At 40.1% G+C, this 21,053-nt stretch overlaps 2 protein-coding genes across 2 annotated transcripts; both read left to right on the top strand.

Annotated features, from left to right (window-relative positions):
- Window positions 1-1,054: 1,054 nt before the first annotated feature.
- Window positions 1,055-3,346, top strand: LOC103444860 (uncharacterized). The gene is made up of 2 exons (XM_008383805.4): window positions 1,055-2,719; window positions 3,191-3,346. The coding sequence occupies exon 1, from the start codon at window positions 1,211-1,213 to the stop codon at window positions 2,717-2,719; it is 1,509 nt and encodes a 502-aa protein (XP_008382027.3). The 5' UTR covers window positions 1,055-1,210; the 3' UTR covers window positions 3,191-3,346.
- Window positions 3,347-9,971: 6,625 nt separating this feature from the next.
- LOC103444952 (uncharacterized) lies at window positions 9,972-10,954 on the top strand. The gene has a single exon (XM_008383923.4). The coding sequence runs from the start codon at window positions 10,030-10,032 to the stop codon at window positions 10,711-10,713; it is 684 nt and encodes a 227-aa protein (XP_008382145.3). The 5' UTR covers window positions 9,972-10,029; the 3' UTR covers window positions 10,714-10,954.
- Window positions 10,955-21,053: the final 10,099 nt, after the last annotated feature.

Genomic DNA, 21,053 nt, shown 5'->3' with positions numbered 1-21,053 from the left:
TATTATTAACTAAATGTAAAATATTAAAAAACGATATTAAATAAATTGCTATTATTAATATAATTGATACAATGCATCTAATAAATAATATTAAAAATTTATATTACTAAGAAAATATTTACACTCTTGAAAATTATAAGCATATAATTACTATTATTAATGATATAAAAGTAAATAATTAATTTCATATTTAATAATGCATGATTATTAACAACCTCTTTTAATAAATATTTATATTTTTTATTCATAGATGAAATGGTTCAGTTTTAGGTATGGGTTTGGGGCGGATACCCCAATAACCATAACCGAACCCGAAACCGAAAAATTTACCCAACGGTTACCCATAATCGTAAAATATCCGAAATTTCGGATCGGTTACTTGCAAGTATCGGATTTGACGGGTTAAATTGTCATCCTATGACTGGTACAGGGACGGTATACGCCCGAGTAATGCAATTGAAAAATTTAAGTAACACTCAAATAATAATTTAATCATCAACTTTCATGTTATTTAATTTATAAAATTTAGTCTATAAATTTGCACACTTAGATTACAAAATTTAGTCTACGAAAATTTATCATTTTAGTTTTAGAAAACAACTTTACTGGATGGGTAATGCTAGGAAAACTACATTTTGTAAATTAAGTGACATGGAAGTTGACAATTGAATTATTATTTAAGTGTTGATTAACGTACTTATTGTTTTAATGGTGACACAACATCTAATTTGTAAATTTAGTCTACCTAGTATTACCGTATTTTTATTATTATTTGAGAACGTATCTGTTAATTTAATCTGAAAATAATTTTTAAAAATAAACATAATCAGGATAGTAAACCGGCTTGAAACAGTTCGAATTCGCACGGAATTAAGTTTGTATTTGACTCTTTAAAGCTGGGCTCGTGAAAGAACCAACCAAGCCTAGTTTAACTTGATTAAGAAACAAATCAAGTTTAAATACTAAATATATTCGGCTCATAAAGCTTGCAAGCACCTCAATTTTTTTGTCAAAAAAACTCAAAGTAAGCTTGAACTTAGCTCAATCATTCAGCTTCGACAGCAAATAATATTAATAAGACGATGAAATTGACAAAAACAAAAAAAACAATTATAAAATCACAACAAATTAAAACTTCATAACTCATTTTACAAATTACACCGAAGCTTGTGGTGAAAAATGGAGTCACCCAAATCCGAAACTCACTCGTATGGAGGAAACACCCCATTTCTTTTCACGCTTTGTCTTGTTCTGTCTTGGCTCTTCTTGTGATCTTATCCCACTGTCACTTAAACCCAGCCGCCGTACGCGCCTGCGCCTCGCCTCCGTGGGAGAAAATAAAACTAACACTCGACTCGGAGAGAGGAGAAACCACCTAAACCAAGCTCTCTCTCTCTCTCCCACTACTCAGATTACCAAACCCAAAGTCAACATTATGGACTTCCACCTAAACCACAGCACCAACTCCCCCACATCCTCTGCCTCCTCCACCACCATCGCCACCGCACCCAACCCCAACCCTAACCCCGATTCCACCTCCAACTCTGTCTCCGCCGACGACCCCATGCACTCCTGGTGGGAGTCTATCTCCAAAGCCCGCTCCCGCATCCACTCCTTGTCTTCACTCCTCGATCCTTCCCTTTCCCAGTCCCTCTCTTCCCTCGCCGACTCCGACCGCCCCGCCCTCTCCCTTCTCTCCTCCCTTCAATCCTACGACGCCGTCTCTTCTGCCCTCTCCTCCCCTCTCTCCGGCTCCGGATCCGACCCCCTCTGTCACTGGCTTTACGACACCTTCCTCTCCTCCGACCCCCATCTACGGCTCGTCGTTTTCTCCTTCCTCCCCCTCCTCTCCGGCCTGTACCTCTCCCGAGTCCACTCTCTCTCCTCTGACTCCCCCTCTTTTCCCTCCCTCGCAGGCTTCGAAGCTGTTCTCCTAGCCATCTACGCCGCCGAGACCAAGGCTCGAAACGGCAAGCCTGTCGTCGTTTCGATACCCGATCTCTCTCAACCCTCTCTCTACCACACCCCTCTCCTCCAGAAACCCAACCCCCTCACTGCCTCCACCGCTCCCCACCAATCCATTGGGGTTTTGTCGCCGCCGCTTGAACCCCAGGTCGCGGTGAAGTCCACCAAACGTGCCTGCATCGTCGGCGTTGCCCTGGATTCCTATTACAAGCACATTTCTCAGATGCCCACTTGGTCCAAGATCGATTTTTGTCGATTCCTAGCTTCTTGGGCCGGCCAGGATTGCTCTTGTCTGCGACAATTCGGTGATGATGATACCAACGAGCCCGATATGAATCCGGGATTGTTCCTGGAGGGCAGCGATGAGATTGACGTTGTGACTGAAGAAATGGACCAGTTGACGATGAGAATTGAGAAACCTAGTAGCAATGGTGTACATTTGGAGCCAAAGGGGTCCAGAATTCCATTACCTTGGGAGCTTTTGCAGCCTGCATTGCGAATTTTGGGGCATTGTTTGTTGGCCCCATTGAATTCTCAGGATGTTAAGGATGCGGCTTCCGTTGCAGTAAGGCGATTGTCTGCGCGAGCGTCTCATGAGTTGGTGCCCCAGGCAATTTTGGCTACCCAGAGTCTCATTCAGCTCGATAAGAGGACACGTGAGGCTGCCAAGACTGTAGCAGCTGCTAATTCGTCTTCAAATGCTAACACCCCGAGCAAAGCTAAGAAACCGGAAGTGTTTTTGGTCTCAAAATGAGTAAGTAGTTGACTGGTTTGTATGCTGATTTGATTTTGCACATTGGATGCTGTATAGCTATATATCCAACTGTTGAAAGCAGTTGTTGTAGATTAATGTTGTATGATTGTCAGTCTGTGATTTGTGTTTGTAGATCCATCCTAGTGACAGGTAACTTTTGATTACAAGTTTTCTTGTGGTTAGTTAAATGTTATGAACTATGCCCTTGTGTATTTCTTTAAGCAGCGATGTATTGTTTTTTTGTTGATCTTGTACTTGCAAAATTGACTGAAATGTTAGTTACTTAAAGTCCGGTAATTTATGCAGCTTATCATTTATGTATGATTGCTTTCTCATTTCATCTCGTCATTGTAATACATTATGATTTGTATTGTCATCTGATCCAGCGATGCTCTATCTGTTTTTGTTTTTGGCATGCACTTTTCCCTTCACTGATGCCGCATCTCGTCTCTTTGGATCCTTTCAACCCAGTAATTGTTGGAGGAAGATGGTTATGAGAGAATACAGAAGAGAGTTTAAAACGGGAAACTGAAGCTTTATTGATAACTGACTTTATTGATTTCAAATTGATTACAACACTAGGCCATCTTATTGGCTGTTTATAATAACATTCAGACCTTTTCATAACAGACATAACTCTTGGATTAGTTCCAAGAGTTGCAGACACAACCCTGGACTTCTAAAGAGATACAACTCTTCCTAAACATAGCTCTTCTCAAGAGACACAACTCTACTTAACAACTGTTACAACTAACAGGGAGAAAGTGCATTACGTTTAACAGTAATATATAATGTGTGTTTACAATTATTGTTCGTGTTTGATATTGATGTGTTGGTTTGAATGTATGAACCGATAGCTTTCTTACTTGATGGTTTGTGGGAATCAATAAACAAGTGGTTTGTTTATCTGCCCACTCAGTTTGATTGTTTGGCATTAATCTGATGACTCCAAAGTCATTTTAGCTCTATATCATTTTAGACCTGTTTACTGGTTAACCATTGGTTCATATGTGAAGTTTTTTTTAACATTGCTTACCGGCCATCTCCATTAAGCTTACTCCCTGGCTTAACCTTCTCGATTGCTTGACCTTCTTGGTTAGGCTAGATGGGGTCTGCTTTGTACACTTTCAGCTTCGTTTTGGACTGATAAAAAGAAGTTATATGTCTTCCTGTGTGTCAATATCTGGATGTAATGTAGGGTGTGGTAAATACAGTAGTCAAATTGTTACATGGGTAACGGTGGTTCTTGTGAAACCGGGTTTCTTATCATTCGTTTTGTTTGCTTTTGTGGGACTTATGTTAAATAGACTCTTATGAGTGCCGAGGGTTGGTTGACAAGGAAGAATTCGAAAGGCAAAGTTACTTCGATATATGCAATATATGATTGAGCAAAATAGGGTTCATTGGATATAACAATAAAAAAAGGTCGTACCCAGTGCACAAGGCTCCCGCTTTACGCAGGGTCTGGGAGAGGTGAATGTCGGCTAGCCTTACCCCCATTTATGGAGAGGCTGCTCCCAAGTCTCGAACCCGAGACCTACCGCTAATGGGCGAAGGCACTTGCCATCGCACCAAGTGCGACCTCTGGTTCATTGGATATAACAATAGTGTATAATAAAATGTCCTGATGGAAAAAGGGTTAGGACTTAGGAATGTGATTAAAAGTAACATGGCACTACTTGGGATTTGGTTGTGGAAATTTTTGTTGGAAAAGGATTGAGTGGTTAGGGAACCATGAAAGTGGTCATAGGCTTGTGTGGTTGCCGATCGAAAGACATGTTCTGGTGAAGAATGGGGAAAAGGTTAGTGTTTTGGGAGACACCTTTACGTATCTCTTTCCCTCACCTATGGCGAGAATTTGTGTAGTTCTTCCCTTCCAGTAAGCTGGGATTTTGATCTTTGAGGAAATCTATGCAGTTCTCTTCAAATCCTATGTTGAAGAGCTTCTGTCTCATTGTTCAATGTGTATTTTATGTTTTGGGTAATGGGGTTGATAAGGAAACTCACGGTAAACATGTTGTATGCCATTTGTTCTCATTGTGTTTTCTTTCTCTTGGGTGCAAACTGCTTTCTTATGGGAACAAATCTCATTTGCGTAGTAATTTCAATCCTTCTACAAATAAAGCGCTTGGCTATTTATTGAGTTCCGCTTTCACACGATCGTGGTGATGCAACATATACACATTGTATAGAGAAACTTTAGTAGGATTGGCTGATAAGCGCATCTCTACCCTCTCAAATTGGGTCTGACTTGCGTGACTTGGGCAGCTTTGCCCTTTCAATCTAGGGATTCTATGGAATTTTCTTGGGCTCAATTGGCCTAGCTAGGGTATTGTCCAAGTCTATTTACTTCCCTTCCTAAGTAAGGAAATTTACCAAGGCTCTTACTAGGGATGCAACTTGGATTGCAAAATTCATTAAGTTTCAAGTATTCCATTTGATGTAAATTCGAAACCAAAATTCCAAAAATACATTAAAAAAATGAGAAATATAAAAACATATCTTATGCAGAGAGATGGGATACTTTTGATCTTTGTATTAAGCCATACAACTCTATAATTTTGAAATTTGAAATTTAATCCGATTATTAAATTTCCGAATCTGCATGAATTTATGTTATTGGAATATACATCTATTTTCGAAATATTTTTTTTTAACAAATGATATTGTCTACATTAAGAGGTGAGGGAGTGGGCTAAATCCCACAATGAGCTAGCAATAATGTGGTTCAATTTCGCATTTGGTGAAAATCGAACCTAAGACATCTTACTTACAAGTGAAGATGAATAATACTAGATCGTAGTACTAAGTGACGCGAAACATTTTGGGTTAAAATTGAAAAGATATACCTTCCTACCCGAATCATCTGAAAAATTTTGTTGAAATTATTCGTTTGGAAATTTCCCATAAAGCTAAATGCTTGTGAACTTCTTCATCATCATATGTTCTTTCAGCACGCTTTCAATCTCGTAATGATTACATCTTTGAGGAGAATTGGAAGAAAAAAAACGAATAAGTAAGCTTCCGATGCCAATTGGCAATGCTTTTTGGTCCACAATGCAACACCATGAGTGTGTTTTGGACGTGGAGAGAAACTTCCAACACATTAATCCTCAGCTTATTTGGAAGCCTATGAAAATAATACAAGAAACTTTTGGGAGTCAGAGCATACAACGTTGTGCATGATAAAATTCCACGCAAGGATGAAGATGTTTCCTTTGTGTTATTTTTTTTCTTTTTTATCACAAAAGAAATATAAAATGTTTCAGATACACTTACATCAAGCAGATAACGGGTATAGAAAAATAACAACTTATATGAAATTAGAGGATTTTCGTACCAAACTAAAAAAATTAGCATTATTGTAATTCATGCAACTGTATAGTCATCGACGTTCTCACTTTCCTATTGAATGTGGCTTGTTCACGGTCACTTCAACAATATTGAATGAATTAATGCCTCTGATCACCAATTAACATCATGCATTAATCAATTAGTTTTGCAATATTTAAATTTGTTAACGAAAATAGAAAAGTTCTTGAAGAGTGATTAAGCTATAGGGTGATGTTAGAAGGATTAAAATTTTAAATTAAATTTGTAAACTAAATAACGTGTCACTACTAAAAAATAAGTATGCTAATCAACGCTTAAATAATAATTTAATTATCAATAACCATATCATCTAGTTTATAAAATATAGTTTAAAAGTTTAGTCAATGTATAGATGAATGTGTGAAGGCACCAGCTATCTTTGATTGGAGGCTCTACTTAATTCTGAATCAAAGAAGCTCTCTCTCTCTCTGTTGTGTCAATTTGTTTCCCATTAATTTTGGCAATATAAATATTAAAAGTTAAAAACTAAAAATAAAACTAGGAAAAAAGGAGGAAACATAGCATTGAATAGGTGAACCCCTCGAAAGAACACATGGATCTTAAAGGACTTTTAGGGATTTGTCACCAATATAATTAATTGATTTGAACCCATGTCCACGTGATTCCTCTCAACCACCCCTTGGAACCCCACCACGGTGACCACACTATACAATTACAAAATTGTTGTAGTTGGAATTTAGTAAGGAAGGAAGAGGGGAATGGGGTAAGGACGAGGACTTGAGGAATTCATGAGTAATATTCTTTATGTTTTGTACTTTTGTTTATATTAATAAGAGATTGAGAAATTTACTTTTCAAGTAATACAAATTGTACAATAAAAGATCTTTTAAATCTCATAAGATTTTTATACATAATCTACTAGGATTTACACAATCACGCTCCTAGTGAAATTAGAATGGCAATACTCTCACTTAGGTCTAAATACTCAAATAAATGGTGTATCAGGTCTTCATGTGATGATGTAGAATTATTTGATGAAAGTGGTATCGTCTAGAATGCATAAGTAGTAAAACTCACAAAACCTAATTATGGTAAAATCCAAAGTAAGATAAAACCGATAGTCTAAAGAGAAAGGTAAGAAGTTGCATCATATCAAATCTAAACACATTCGGGAAGCAAGTGGAAAGCACATAAAGGTATGACCATCCTAGGATAGGTGCCTCGTTGAAACCTCGTCAGTTAGCTAAAACCCAGTGGAAAAAAATGCTCTTAATCTAAGTGAAAGAAAGTATATTAAGGTCAAGTGAGTATATTTCTAGATGCTCACCCTCAGTTTAACAAAACTTCTAAATGAGAACTACAAGCATTGCAAATCAGACAATTTATGTATGCCAATTCCTTAAACAAGCTTCTGAAAGGTAGACTTCGGCAATGACTTCGTGAAGAGGTCGGCAAGGTTGTCTTGGGATCGGATTTGTTTAACTTCAATCTTTGGGTTCTTTGTTGATGTGATGAGGGCGCAATATACTTGGTGTTGACTTGGTTGATGTATCATGTGTTGGTCTAATTGATACATGCGACATTATCTTCATAGATTACTATTGAGACTCAATGATGAATTAAAAACCACAGGTACTTTGAATATGTTCAATAAGAGCTCTCAACCATATCTCTCACGTGTGGCATAATGGGATGCGGTTAGCTTGGAACGATTTGAAGATTTCATAACTAGGGTCTATTTTGTTGACCTCCACAATATTGCGGTATTCCTAACGGTAAATACATAATCGTATATGAGTATGCCTTGTGCGGGTTTGATACATAAGATGCGTCAGTATAACAAACAAGGCAAGCATCATTTCAAGGATCATGGGGTTGGAACCACTCAGGATGCGGAGGGATGAGCAAAAATCCGTAGTAATAGAAAAACGTCTTTATACCAGTTTAGTGGCTGCAAGTAGGCGCAATGCTGCATCTTTATCAACATATCAACAACGAAGAAGATGTTTTGTCTAATGCAAAGAGCTAAGTACAACAAAGCACAAAGTTGAACTTAGATATGGAACTTTAGGTTCCAAAACCTCTTTAAGAATCTCATTTGCATCTAGCGTATGGATGATTATAAATTGGATGGAAACGATGAAAGTCTTTGAATATTAGTTATAGAAGATCCTTCTCCAAAATTCTTCAATTCATTATCGTAATAATGGGACCATGCTGATAATGTGTTGTAGTACGTATTTAGAGGGGAAATAAAGAGAGAGATCGACTAGAGAGAGAAGAAGGGAGAGAAAGGATTAAGGAGTTCGTGAGTAATATTCCTCGTGCTTTGTGCCTTTATTTGTACTAATGGGGGAGAAAAAACTTGCTCTCCAAGTAATACAAGTTGTATAAGAAAAAACCTTCTAGATTTTATAGGATTCAGATCTACACAATCACACTTCTAATGAAATTAGGAATACAACAAAAACATGGCTTTATCATCACCACATTGATACTCAAATTTCCATTCTATCCATGTCAATAGTTAAGCGTAATAATTTGGTATCAAATTGCTATTCACATGAATCAAATTTAAAATTACGCATAATGAGTCCACTATAGTCATTATCTCCGATTTTTAGTCTTATTTTTTTTTATTATAACAATATGTTTCATAAACGGAATAAAGAATGAATGAGAGAACTTAGAAATAAGAAACATAGGAAAGAGAATAAGATTAACTACCCTTTTCTAGTTGATCTGACTCCTAATATTTAGGTATTTGACTATCATAAGAAAGCTTAGAAGTAAATTGATTCTCATTTCTATATTTTAATAAATGCATTTCAATTTCCGTTCAATTAACATGCCTAAGAGTGAGGAGCCACACAATAGACCAAAACTCATCATACACTATATTAGAACATAAGACCAGAGGCAGAGCTATACTTCGACCCTAGATGGCATACCCCCTCCCTCCCCGACACGATCATATAAAAAGCTATATACTGGGGAGAAAACTGTAGCAATGATCCATCAACTTTAACTGAATTGGAGCAATGGTCCCTCAACTAAAAATCTATGACCATTGATCTCTTAACTCATCAAAATATGCAGTTATGGTCATTTTCGTCAACTCTGTCAGAACTTTTGTCAAAATGAGTCACATGCCACAAACGTGAGGCTAAATCAAGAGGCAAATATGGAAAACAAAGTGAAAAATTGTAGCAATGGTCTCTCAACTTTAACCCAATTGGAGTAATGCCCCTTAACCTTAACCTAATTGTAGCAATGGTCATTCTACGATGACTCATTTTGATGGAAGTTCTTAAGGAGTTGACGGAAAAGACCATAGCTACACGTTTTAATATGTTAAAGGATTAATGATCACAAATTTTTAGTTGAGAGACCAACCCTCCAATTAGGTTAAAGTTAATAAATCATTGCTACAATTTTCTCTATATCAGACTTTCATTCAGCGGGTTTAAGAAAACTTGCTACTAATGTGGACCCTAAAACCCCCACCGCCCCCCCCCCCCCCCAACTAAAAATTTGAAAAAGTAAAAAAGGCAAAAAATAATAGAAAATAGGTTTTAATAGATATCAATAGTTTATATGGTAATTTTTCTCTATGCGAACCACAATGGTAAGAAATTCAAGTATGGAATCGTTTTCTTGGTTTATGTACTGGTCCTCCCGCATCTGAAATCTTTAACACCGCCTTAAGACCTCACACTCACTTTTAAAAGAAAAATAAGTAGTCATAAGTGATAGTCCTTGTCTCTTTCCTTACTCTGTCATATTGATCAATTCTCCTGGGGTCGTTTTACTAGTTAATCAAAATAATAATAATTCATAATCATCATTAATTATTATCTTTTAATATCTAAAGAGACAGTGGGATCTGTAGGTAGCACCATATATTTTTATAGACACAGTTGGAGAAGGATGAATCGAAAGATACTAAACAAGTAGTACGACTCTCCATATATCATATGGAGTCCTCCTCCTCACCTACTGATCATGCAAGTGGTGGCCAATGCCGTACCCAAATTGTCTCAAAAAAATGTAACTCTATATTTCCAGCCATGAAAAAGTATCAACACTCTTCTCAAAGAACACCGTCATTTTCTTCCTCATCTTCCTCGTCTTCATCTTTCGTATCGTCGTCCTGTAATCTCGATCGTGATTCTTCTCCTCCTATTAGTCCGGCCACCCCGCTTCGATTTTCCGGTGTCCCTTTCTCTTGGGAACATGTTCCCGGAATTCCAAAGAAACCTAGCAGCAACAAGAAGGAATTATTTTCCTCACTGAAGCGCCTCCCACAACCTCCTCCCAGAGTCAGTAATCAGAAAATCACCTCAAAAAAGTTGATCGTGGATGATATTCAGGTGAGACACAGCAACTCCAAGGGCAAGGGGCATACAGCTAATTATCTCCGAAAGGATCCTTTCTTTGCTGCATTGGTTGAGTGTTCCAAGGATGACGACGGCGACGACGACGATCAAGGATACTCAAGTGCTGGTGCCAAGGTCTCAAGGAGTGTGAGTGAAAGATTTGGATTCTTCAATCTTTCTACATTATCTTGTAAGACAACTTGTGCAGTTTCTGAATCAATGATACACGTTCAAAGACCGAGCAGAACTTCTTATCATCTGATTAATCGCCGTTCCCGATGAGTTAATCGCCGTTCCCGATGAGTTTACGATCCTTATTGTCCTCGATCCATCACTCATCTTAATTGTGTGTCTTTTTCTAAATTTATTTTTAGTTTTTATTGTCTGGTGTGAGGACGAAATGTAATTCTGAAAATATAAATATTTAACTGGGATTAATACGTTCATATACAACTAAGGAACACAAGTGTATGATTTTTGCTGTTTTGTTCTATATATTATTTATATATATTCTGCTACCAAATACTGTATAAAATATACATTGTTTGCTGTGAAATTATGTGATGTTTGTGGCAGCTGTATGAGTGAATTTTACGTGATATCCCACGTGGGAGCAGGAGGGCTACTGAACCAGATGTAGAAAAGCTATGATTGGATTTCACTGCATAATTCATTCCAAGTTACATAATATATAGAAAAGAAATGCTAAGGGAACTCTTTCAAAAGTGATCACAATTTAACTTAAATTTTCGTGCCACTATTATAAAAGAGTCATACTTTTAAGAGAATCTCCTTAGCATTTCTCTATATAGAATATATTTGATGTAGTATTAATTACAATTGATTCATTTCCTTATATCACTTAATAAACTTAACTCAATCTAGAGAACTGTGGAGTAATTACAATTGATTCATTTCCCTATACCACTTACTAAACTTAACTCAATCTAGAGAATCGAACCGGTGCTAACATCTCCCTACAAACTCCACGGTCTAGGAAAGACGAGTTTGGAACATGAGGAGAAAACGTTGCTTGCTTGGAGAGGCCTTTGGTAAGACCATCAGCAAGTTGATCAACAAAAGGAATAAAAAGAACTTTATGACTGCCAAGTTTGACACACTCCTTGACAAAGTGGTAGTTTAATTCGATGTGCTTGGTCCGAGCATGAAAGATAGGATTGGTGGCCATGCTATTGATCATATTATCACAATAAATGAAGTTAGGTGATGGTGTAAGGTGGGGTGGGGAAGTTTACACAAGAGATAGAAGAGCCAAATAGACTCAACACAAGTATGAGCTAGAGCGCGATACTCTAATTAGCACTAGAATGGAAGACCATTGGCAACTTAGTTGAGCTCCAAGATGTAAGATTAGGTCTATGAAAAAGGAGATTGCCGAAAACGGAATAGCAAACGTCCGGACAACTAGCCCAGTCAGCATCAGAATGACCATGGAAAATGGGAGGTCCAGCGGAGCGTCAAAACACTATACCAAGATCGAGAGAGCCCTTGATGTAGTGTATAATACGTTTGGTTGCAATGAGATGTGTATTTGTAGGCTTTGACATAAACTGAGCAATATGATTAACGACAAATGTGGTGTCGAGACGTGTCAAGGTGAGATATTAGAGCCAAGTAAGTGTTGAAATTCAGTAATATCAGAAAAAGGCATTCCATCTTGGTTAGAAAATTGCAACTTGGAAGCAATGAAAGTCGAGCAGCGTTTACAATCAATCATGGCAATACGCTTAAAGAGATCTAGGGCATACTTCGTCTCAGATAGGTGAAAACCATGAGCCATGATGGTGACTTCAAGACCAAGGAAATAATGTAAAGAGCCAAGGTCCTTAATATCAACCCTCACGGCCAAGAAGAGTTATAAACTTGTTAATCATAACTATATCACTTCCGGTCAGCACAATATCATCAACATAGAAGAGTAAATACAAAGTGCAAGATGAGTGTTGAAACGTGAATAATGAGGGATCATCTTGGCTTTGAACTAAACCATGGCGCATGATAAATGAGCTAAACCGGTGAAACCATGTCCGAGGTGCATGTTTGAGGCCATAAAGTGCTTTGTGAAGTTTACAAACAAATGAAGGGCGTTAAGTATCAACAAAGCCAGGGGATTGTGACATATAAACATCCTCATTCAAGTAACCATGCATGAAGATGTTTTTAGCATCAAGTTGACGAATGGACCAACCATGATGAATTGCCAAGCTAAGAACCATCTGAATTGTAGTAGGCTTGACCACAGAACTAAACGTCTCATCGTAATTAAATCCATGTTGTTAATGAAAGCCCTTAGCAATTAACTGAGCCTTATAACGTTCAATAGACCTATCTGCATGTCGTTTAGCTTTGAACACCCACTTGCAACCCACCATATTTTGGGATGAATGAGAGCGAACTAAAGACCACATACCATTTTTCAGAAGAGCATTAAACTTTTCACTCATGGCAGCATGCCATTCAGAAATGAAAGCTTGAGAAAAGCAAATGGGTTCCACAAAATCAGTCACAACAGTGGCAGCAAGGGCCATAAAAATGGGATATTTGATGGTGCCATCTGTGAAATGTCTGGGTTGAGAGTGACATATGTGAGAGTGAGTAGCCATGGGATGATAGGCCTTAGCTTATGAATCTGTGAAATGCTTGGGCCCAGATTAACCTGTGCGAGAACGAGTAGCCATGGGATAACGGGCCTTAGCTAATGGATCTGTGAAATGTTTGGGCCCAGATTGACCTGTGTGAGAACTAGTAGCCATGGGATAACAGGCCTTAGCTGATAGAGATGAAACAGGAAGATGAGATGTGATAACGAGGTTGCAATCACAGAAGTTGGTGGTGCAGATGACTGTTGTGCATCGGGGACAACAAGAGAATGAGCATCAGATTATGAAGAAGACAAGTTATGGTGAAGATGTGGCGATGTTTATGCTTAGCCAAACCATTTTATTGAGGCGTATGTGGACATGAATAATGACAAACAATGCCATTAGTGGGACAAAATGTTTGAAAAGAGGAATTGATATACTCAGTTCCACCATCACTTTGGAAGAATTTAATAGTCATACATATGCAAAATAGTTTTAATCATAAGACAGAAGGTGCAAAAGTGATGAAAAACTTCATTCTTTGTAAAAGTGAGGAAAAACTTCATACTTATGACTCATTAGAAAACTTCATGAATAACGACTATAATCATAACACGTAATATTTGAACTCATACATAGATTCATTAGAAGTCGTCCAGACATCAAAGTGCACTAAGTAAAAAGGAAAATGTGCCATAACTTTATTTGAAAGAAAAGATAACTTGTGTGACTTACCCAACGCACATGGCTTACAACATGACTTAGATGAATTGGATGAAAACTCAAACTTTAAATGGGATAAGACATCAACGAATGGATGGCTAAGATGCGAATGCCACAAATGAGAGGTGGAAGCGTAAAGAGTTGTGAGTGAGATAATGTAGAGGTGACGAGGTAAAGAGCATCCCTATAGTGAGCTTGAAAGAGAGGCAAACAGAGGCAAGGTCAAAGAGAACCAGTGGGGAAAACTGTCACATCCCAGTCCCGACTCTGCCGTAGCACAATATTGTTCGCTTTGGGCCCCGGCCACACCCTCACGGTTTTGTTTCTAGGAACTCACACAAGAACTTCCCAGTGGGTCACCTATCATGAGAATGCTCTCGCCCGAACTTGCTTAACTTCGGAGTTCCAATGGAATCTGAAGCCAGTGAGTCCCCAAAATACCTTGTGCTATAGGAAGTGGGCATGTAAATATAAGGCACATCACCCTTTATCCGTTGGTCGATGTGAGATGTTACAATTCACCCCCTTAGGGTTTGACGTCCTCGTCGGCACACTCGCACCAAACGACATAGTGACTCTGATACCATTTTGTCACATCCTAGTCCCGGCTCCGCTGTAACAGGATATTGTCCGTTTTGGGCCCCAGCCATGCCTTCACGGTTTTATTTCTGGGAACTCACACGAGAATTTCCCAGTGGGTCACCTATCCTGGGAATGCTCTCGCCCGAACTCGTTTAACTTCGGAGTTCCAATAGAATCCGAAGCCAGTGAGTCTCTAAGATGCCTCGTTCTATAAGAAGTAGGCATGTACATATAAGGCACATCACTCTCTCTCCGTTGGTTGATGTAGGATGTTACAAAAATAGTAAAAGCAACCAAGTTATCATGATTAAATTTAGATGAAAAAATTAGTATCTTTTTAAGATTAGGAACAAGTAAAACATCATTCAAACAAAAAGTGGTCGAACCAATTGTTAGGGGCATACTACTAGTATAAGTATTGGGGATGGCATCTCCACTACTAAGAATAACATAGACATTATCGTGATAGGGCGTGAAATCCTGGAGAGCACTCTCATTCTTGTAATATGATGTGTTGTGCCCATATCAAATAACCAAGTATGACCAACAACAACGGTATTATAGTTATAAGATGGACTAGCAATGATTAAAAGTCAGTAAACGGTGTAGGAAAAGAGACAGGCTTGTTTGTACCATACTTGACCAATCCCGAAACTACTGAGCACCGGTCAACGTTATACCGTCAAGGACCTAGAAGAGTTTCCCTCCAACCAGGAGGCCAATCACAGCGCGACACGTGTCGACATCAGAAGCCAATTATAGCGCAACACGTGTCAACATTAGAATCCAATCACAACACGACACGTGTCAATGTCAGAATGAAACTAGAAACTCTCTTCTATAAATAGAGATCATTCTCTCACAATATTTCCTAATGTCATTTGTACTAAATCATTCACTTGTACTCACTAAATGAGAGTTTGAACCTATGTACTTGTGTAAACCCTTCACAATTAATGAGAACTCCTCTACTTCGTGGACGTAGCCAATCTGGGTGAACCACGTACATCTTGTGTTTGCTTCTCTATCTCTATCCATTTACATACTTATCCATACTAGTGACCGGAGCAATCTAGCGAAGGTCACAAACTTAACACTTTCTGTTGTACCAAAGTTTTCACTGATTTTGTGCATCAACATTTGGCGCGTATGTGGGAACGAAACTTATTCTCACTCTCTTCAGCTTTGTTAAGCTGGTTTCCACCATTCATACACTCTCTTTTGACCAGGCATCCTTCTACAACATGGGGAGCGAAGGAAGCCACAGCACACAGAATGACACCCTTCTTGCACCTAGTGCGTAGCAACGAAAGAAGGAAGGAAAAAAGGTTGCTCTTCAAGCTAAAGTCGATGAGCTAGAATTTCAAAACAACAAGATAGCAATGAAGAATGAGGTCCTCCAGGAGCAGTATGAGAAGCTATTTGAGATGCTTCACGAAACTAGGCGTACTCAAACACGCGAACTCATTACCCTTGTGGACATCAACCATCATTTAAATGCCTCCCAACAAGGAGGGTCACCTTCCTTCGACATGGGTATCCTTGATGAGGAGCGAGCTAATCATCAAAACATTGATCAACATGAGACTTCTCTCAACCCAGCTGCTTCGACCCGAAGCAGGAGAAGTGGAGGAAGACACCTCCTTACAGAAAGGTTGGAAGGATCGAAAGCCGTTTATCATGACTGCCGAGACTTCCTAAAGTAACATTGAGAGAATCCCCTCCACATAAGCTCAAAAATCAATGACCTAAGGGTTTATGAAAGACTCGGTCCCTTCCCACGTCCCAGGCCGGCTACCAATTTGGGGAAGGGGCAACAAGTCCTAGAGAAACACGAAGGTATAGGGGACTAAGAGATGTTTCGATAGACATACCTTGAAAGTCAATACGGCGAGTCCAAGGAAAAATCACATGCTCTTGATCAAACCTTCTTACTTCCAAGAGGAGATGGAGATTTACGAAAGAAAGCTCAAATGGTACATGACTCCACTCAAGACCCTCATGTCCTACAGCTTCTTAAGGAAGTAAACAAGTTGAAGGCCGAACAACAAGCTGAGATACCTGATTGGAACCAATTTAGGCCTGACCCTCTTACAAGGAGGATCCTTGACACACCCTCTAAGCAAAGACAAAGCAGAAGTTTAGCTTGCAACTCTATACTGGAAAGGAGGACCCGATGGAACACCTTAACCTTTTTGAGTCCACCATGGCATACCAAATGCACACCGACGAAGAGCGATGTTTTCTCTTCCCCTCCACCCTCTCTGGTGGAACTCTAAACTGGTATGGCCATCTTCCACCTGAGACGGTAGACTCATTTGAGGAATTGAGGAAATTGTTTGTTTCTCAACACATTTTCCAGACCGATCGTTTGCATTCTGTAGATGACTTGTACACTATTCGCCAGAAGCCGGATGAGTCACTACGAGAGTATGCCGGTTGCTTCAGCTATGAGTATTCTCGCTGCACTAAGGCAGATGACAAGACCGCCCTCAAGGCCTTCACGGCATGCCTACGTGATTGTTTCTTCAAGTACATGATCAATGCCAACACTTGGAAGACTTACTCTGAGGTGATGGCACAAGCTTACAACCATGCCTCCGCCGAGGCAAAGACATATCAAGGGAAACCCCCCATAGCCACCCCTTATCAGCAAGTAGGGAGTGGAAGCCAGATCCAACCAAATGAGAAGACCTCGACCTTTCAAATGGCAGCGGTGCCTCCCCTTGCCTTACTTAATACTTTGCCAAGTCAATAGACATATCAATCTCAGGGCAAAAGGAAAGATTTCCATCCTCACCAGTCTCATTTTAGTAAAAGGAGTAAATGACACTACCGCGATAACCAAGGGTATCACCACGATAATCCCCGACCCCAGGCAGTCAACATAGTGGGTCAAGCACGTGTTAGGACAGCCCCTACCCCGAGGTATGAGGCATACACACCTTTGAACGCCACATGCGTGGCCATTTACCCCAGCATAGCACACCTGATACCGAAGCCAAAACCGAGGCACCCGGATTATAAGTCCACGAAGAACACGGGCACGTTTTGCTGCTACCATGAGTATAACGGCCATGACGGCAAGAAGTGTATCACCCTTCGTGATCATATTGAAACTTTGGCACGTGAAGGAAAAATTAATCAATTCCTCCTTCACCCTCCAATAGGGTAACCGTAACCAACGCCAGGTGAATGTGATATATTCCATAAGTGGTGGCACACCCATATCTAAATCTTCCAACGGGGCCATGAAAAATAGTGAACGAGCTTTAAGGTTTGGCCACCAAGTGTTTCATGTGGAAGGCATCAGGGGAGGCAAGAATGAAAAGCTTAACTGGGATCCAATATGTTTTGACCCTGAGGAAGAAAGAGGTATCATCTACCCTCACAACGACCCACTGATCGTGGAAGCTCACATAGCTAACTTTGAAGTACGATGAATCCTGGTAGACACGAGGGCTTCGGTCAATATCATGTTTGTCGAAGCTTTTAGGGCACTTAATGTAGCTGAACACTTGCTCGATCGCTCGATTTCCCCTCTGATAAGCTTCTCCGGTGATATCGTGGAACCTTTGGGGAGCATACACTTACCTTTCACCATTGGTACAAGCCCTTACACAGCTACCATTACCATTAACGTCCTGGTGGTTGATTGCTCAACGACATACAATGTCATCTTGGGATGCACAGGCATCAATGATCTCAAGACCATGGTATCCACATATATGTTGTTGATGAAATTTCCAACCCCCTATGGCAATGGTTACATCAGAGGAGATCAACTTAGTGCACGATCATGTTACAACACTTCGGTCAAGCAACAACACCTGCCTGTGCCCAAGGAAACCCTTTCTATACATGACCAAGTCATAAAGACCAGCCCAGACCAAGCCAACTTGGATATTCACGGTGGCAACAGTCAACCCGACGATCCAGAGATGACTCTTTCACCCAGCAAGCACAACCCGCTGAAGAGTTAGAGAAGGTCTCTATCTCAAAAGATTATCCGGATCGTATGGTGAAGATTGGCACCATCTTGTCACCTTTCATTTGGTTGGCATTGATCTCTTTTTTGCAAGAGAACACTGAGGTCTTGGCCTGGTCATACGAGGACATGCAAAACATCTCTCCCGATATTATCTGTCATCGCTTAAGTATTGACCCCAAGACTAAGCCAGTGAGACAGAAGCGAAGATCCTATGACGCTGAATGGTACGAGGCAATGAAGGCAGAAGTTGAAAAACTCAAAGGCATAGGCTTCGTCCGCGAAGTCAATTATCCAACGTGGGTAGCAAATGTTGTCCTTGTTAAGAAGAATCCGACCAAGGAAAGTCTCCTGCTCCAAAAGGTCTTGTGGTGAATGTGTGTTGATTACATCGACCTAAACAAAAGATGCACGAATGATAGCTTTCCTCTTCCTCTCATAGACAGACTTATAGACTCTACAGCAGGGTGTGAACTCCTGAGCTTCATAGATACTTACTCAGGATACAACGAAATCCTCATGAACCCTCCGGACCAAGAACACACAGTCTTCACTACTGACAGGGGACTATATTGCTATAAAGTCATGCCCTTTAACCTAAAGAATGCAGGAGCGACTTATCAGAGACTAGTGAATTCAATGTTCGTCGAACAGATTGGGAAGAGCATGGAAGTTTACGCTGATGATATGCTAGTCAAGAGCAAACATCACTAACCTATCTGAAACTTTCACCATTCTGAAGAGGTATCGAATGAGGTTGAACCCCAACAAATGTGCCTTCGGCGTAGGCTCTAGCAAATTATTAGGTTTCATGATAAGCCAACGAGGCATTGAGGCTAATCCAGAGAAGATCAAAGCATTCCTCGACATGAAGGAACCGGTAACTTCAAAAGACATTCAGAGCCTTACTAGCAAGGTGGCAGCCTTAACTAGGTTCATCTCTAAGGCCACAGACATATGTGCTCATTTCTTCAAAGCACTTAAGGGAATTAAGAAGTACATTACATGGACTGATGAATGTGCTGAGGCATTCAAAAACCTCAAAGACTACATGAGTAAAGCCCCTTTGCTCTCCAAACCTGAGGTTGGTGACACTCTCATTATCTATTTGTCGGTATCGGCTTCAGCAGTAAGTTCCGTTCTCATTCGAAATGATGGTAATGTCGAACGACTTATCTACTACGCTAGCAAGACCTTACAAGATGTGGAGACACGATACTCTAACATTGAGAAATTGGCTTTAGCATTGGTCATGTCTGCTGGAAAACTTCGCCTTTACTTCCAAGCACACTCCATCATCGTGCTTACTAATCATCCTCTTCGACAGATATTCCAAAGTCCTGACACTTCCGGGAGAATAATCAAATGGGCGATAGCATTGGGTGAGTTTGACATCTCTTACCAACCAAAGCCAGCTGAGAAGGGCCAAGCAGTGGCAGACTTCATCGCCGACTTCACATATCCCGTTGACATTGTTTCTACACCTAAAGAAGTGGTTTCATTACCCTCGGAAGCTCAGAAAATAGAACTAACAGCCCAATCATGGAGTCTATATGTTGATGGCTCGTCTAACCAACAGGGTTGTGGAGCAGGACTAGTCCTTACGACCTCTGACAAAGTGTGATGAAGTATGCTCTTCGTTTCAAATTCAAGGCGTCGAACAATGAGGTCGAATATGAAGCCCTCCTAGCAGACTTACGTTTGGCCAAACACCTTGGGGTTAAACGAATTGATATCTTCAGTGACTCCAAATTGGTGGTTAACCAGGTCACCAACAACTTTGACGCTAAGGATAAATCCATGGTAGTATATCTGGCACAAACACAATTATTGCTCAAGCACTTCCACTGCCAGATCACCCAAATTCCTCGAGCGACAAATAGTCATGCAGATGCTTTGGCTCGCCTCGCCCCAGCTGTGGAAGACAAGATTTGGAGAAAAATTTAGGTCGAATTGTTGGCAGTACCAAGCACCATGAATGCGGAAGTGTGCAACTTACAACAAGTAGATAGTTGGATTACCCCGATTTATAGATTCCTTGCTGATGGCACCCTTCCAAATGACAAAGTCCAAGCTAAGAAGATTTGATACAAGGCTACCCGTTACTTGATCATTAATGACTAACTTTACAAACGGGGTTTTAACCTACCATACCTAAGATGCCTTACGCCCGCAGAAGCGGAAACTGTCATTCAGGAAATACATGAAGGAGTCTGCGGAGATCATGCTGGATCTCGATCCCTAGCACATAAGGCTTTTCACCAAGGATATTATTGGCCAACTCTCCACCAAGATGCCATCAGAATACCTCGCTCATGTGATAAGTGTCAACGCTACGCAACTATTTTTCACTCTACTCCCGAGCCGCTCACTCCTATGATCAGCCATTGGCCCAATGGGGACTTGATTTGATCGGCCTAATGCCTGCAGGGAAGGGCAATGTCCGTAATCGTTGCAGTTGACTACTTCACAAAGTGGGCCGAAGTAGAACCCTTGGCAACCATTACTGAGGCAAAAATAGAAGACTTCGTATGGAAGAACATCCTTTCCAGATTCGACATTCCCAATGCGATAGTCACTGACAATGGGCGACAGTTCGACAACAATAAGTTTAGGATCTTCTGCTCTAAGTTCAACATCAACTTATGTTTTGCCTCCCCAGCTCATCCCCAGTCTAATGGACAAGTTGAAGCCATCAACAAAATAATTAAGCGAACTTTGAAAAC

The sequence above is a fragment of the Malus domestica genome, chromosome 10, assembly GCF_042453785.1.
Source record: "Malus domestica chromosome 10, GDT2T_hap1".
Lineage (NCBI taxonomy): Eukaryota > Viridiplantae > Streptophyta > Magnoliopsida > Rosales > Rosaceae > Malus > Malus domestica.
This window is presented reverse-complemented; position numbering and strand designations above follow the sequence as displayed.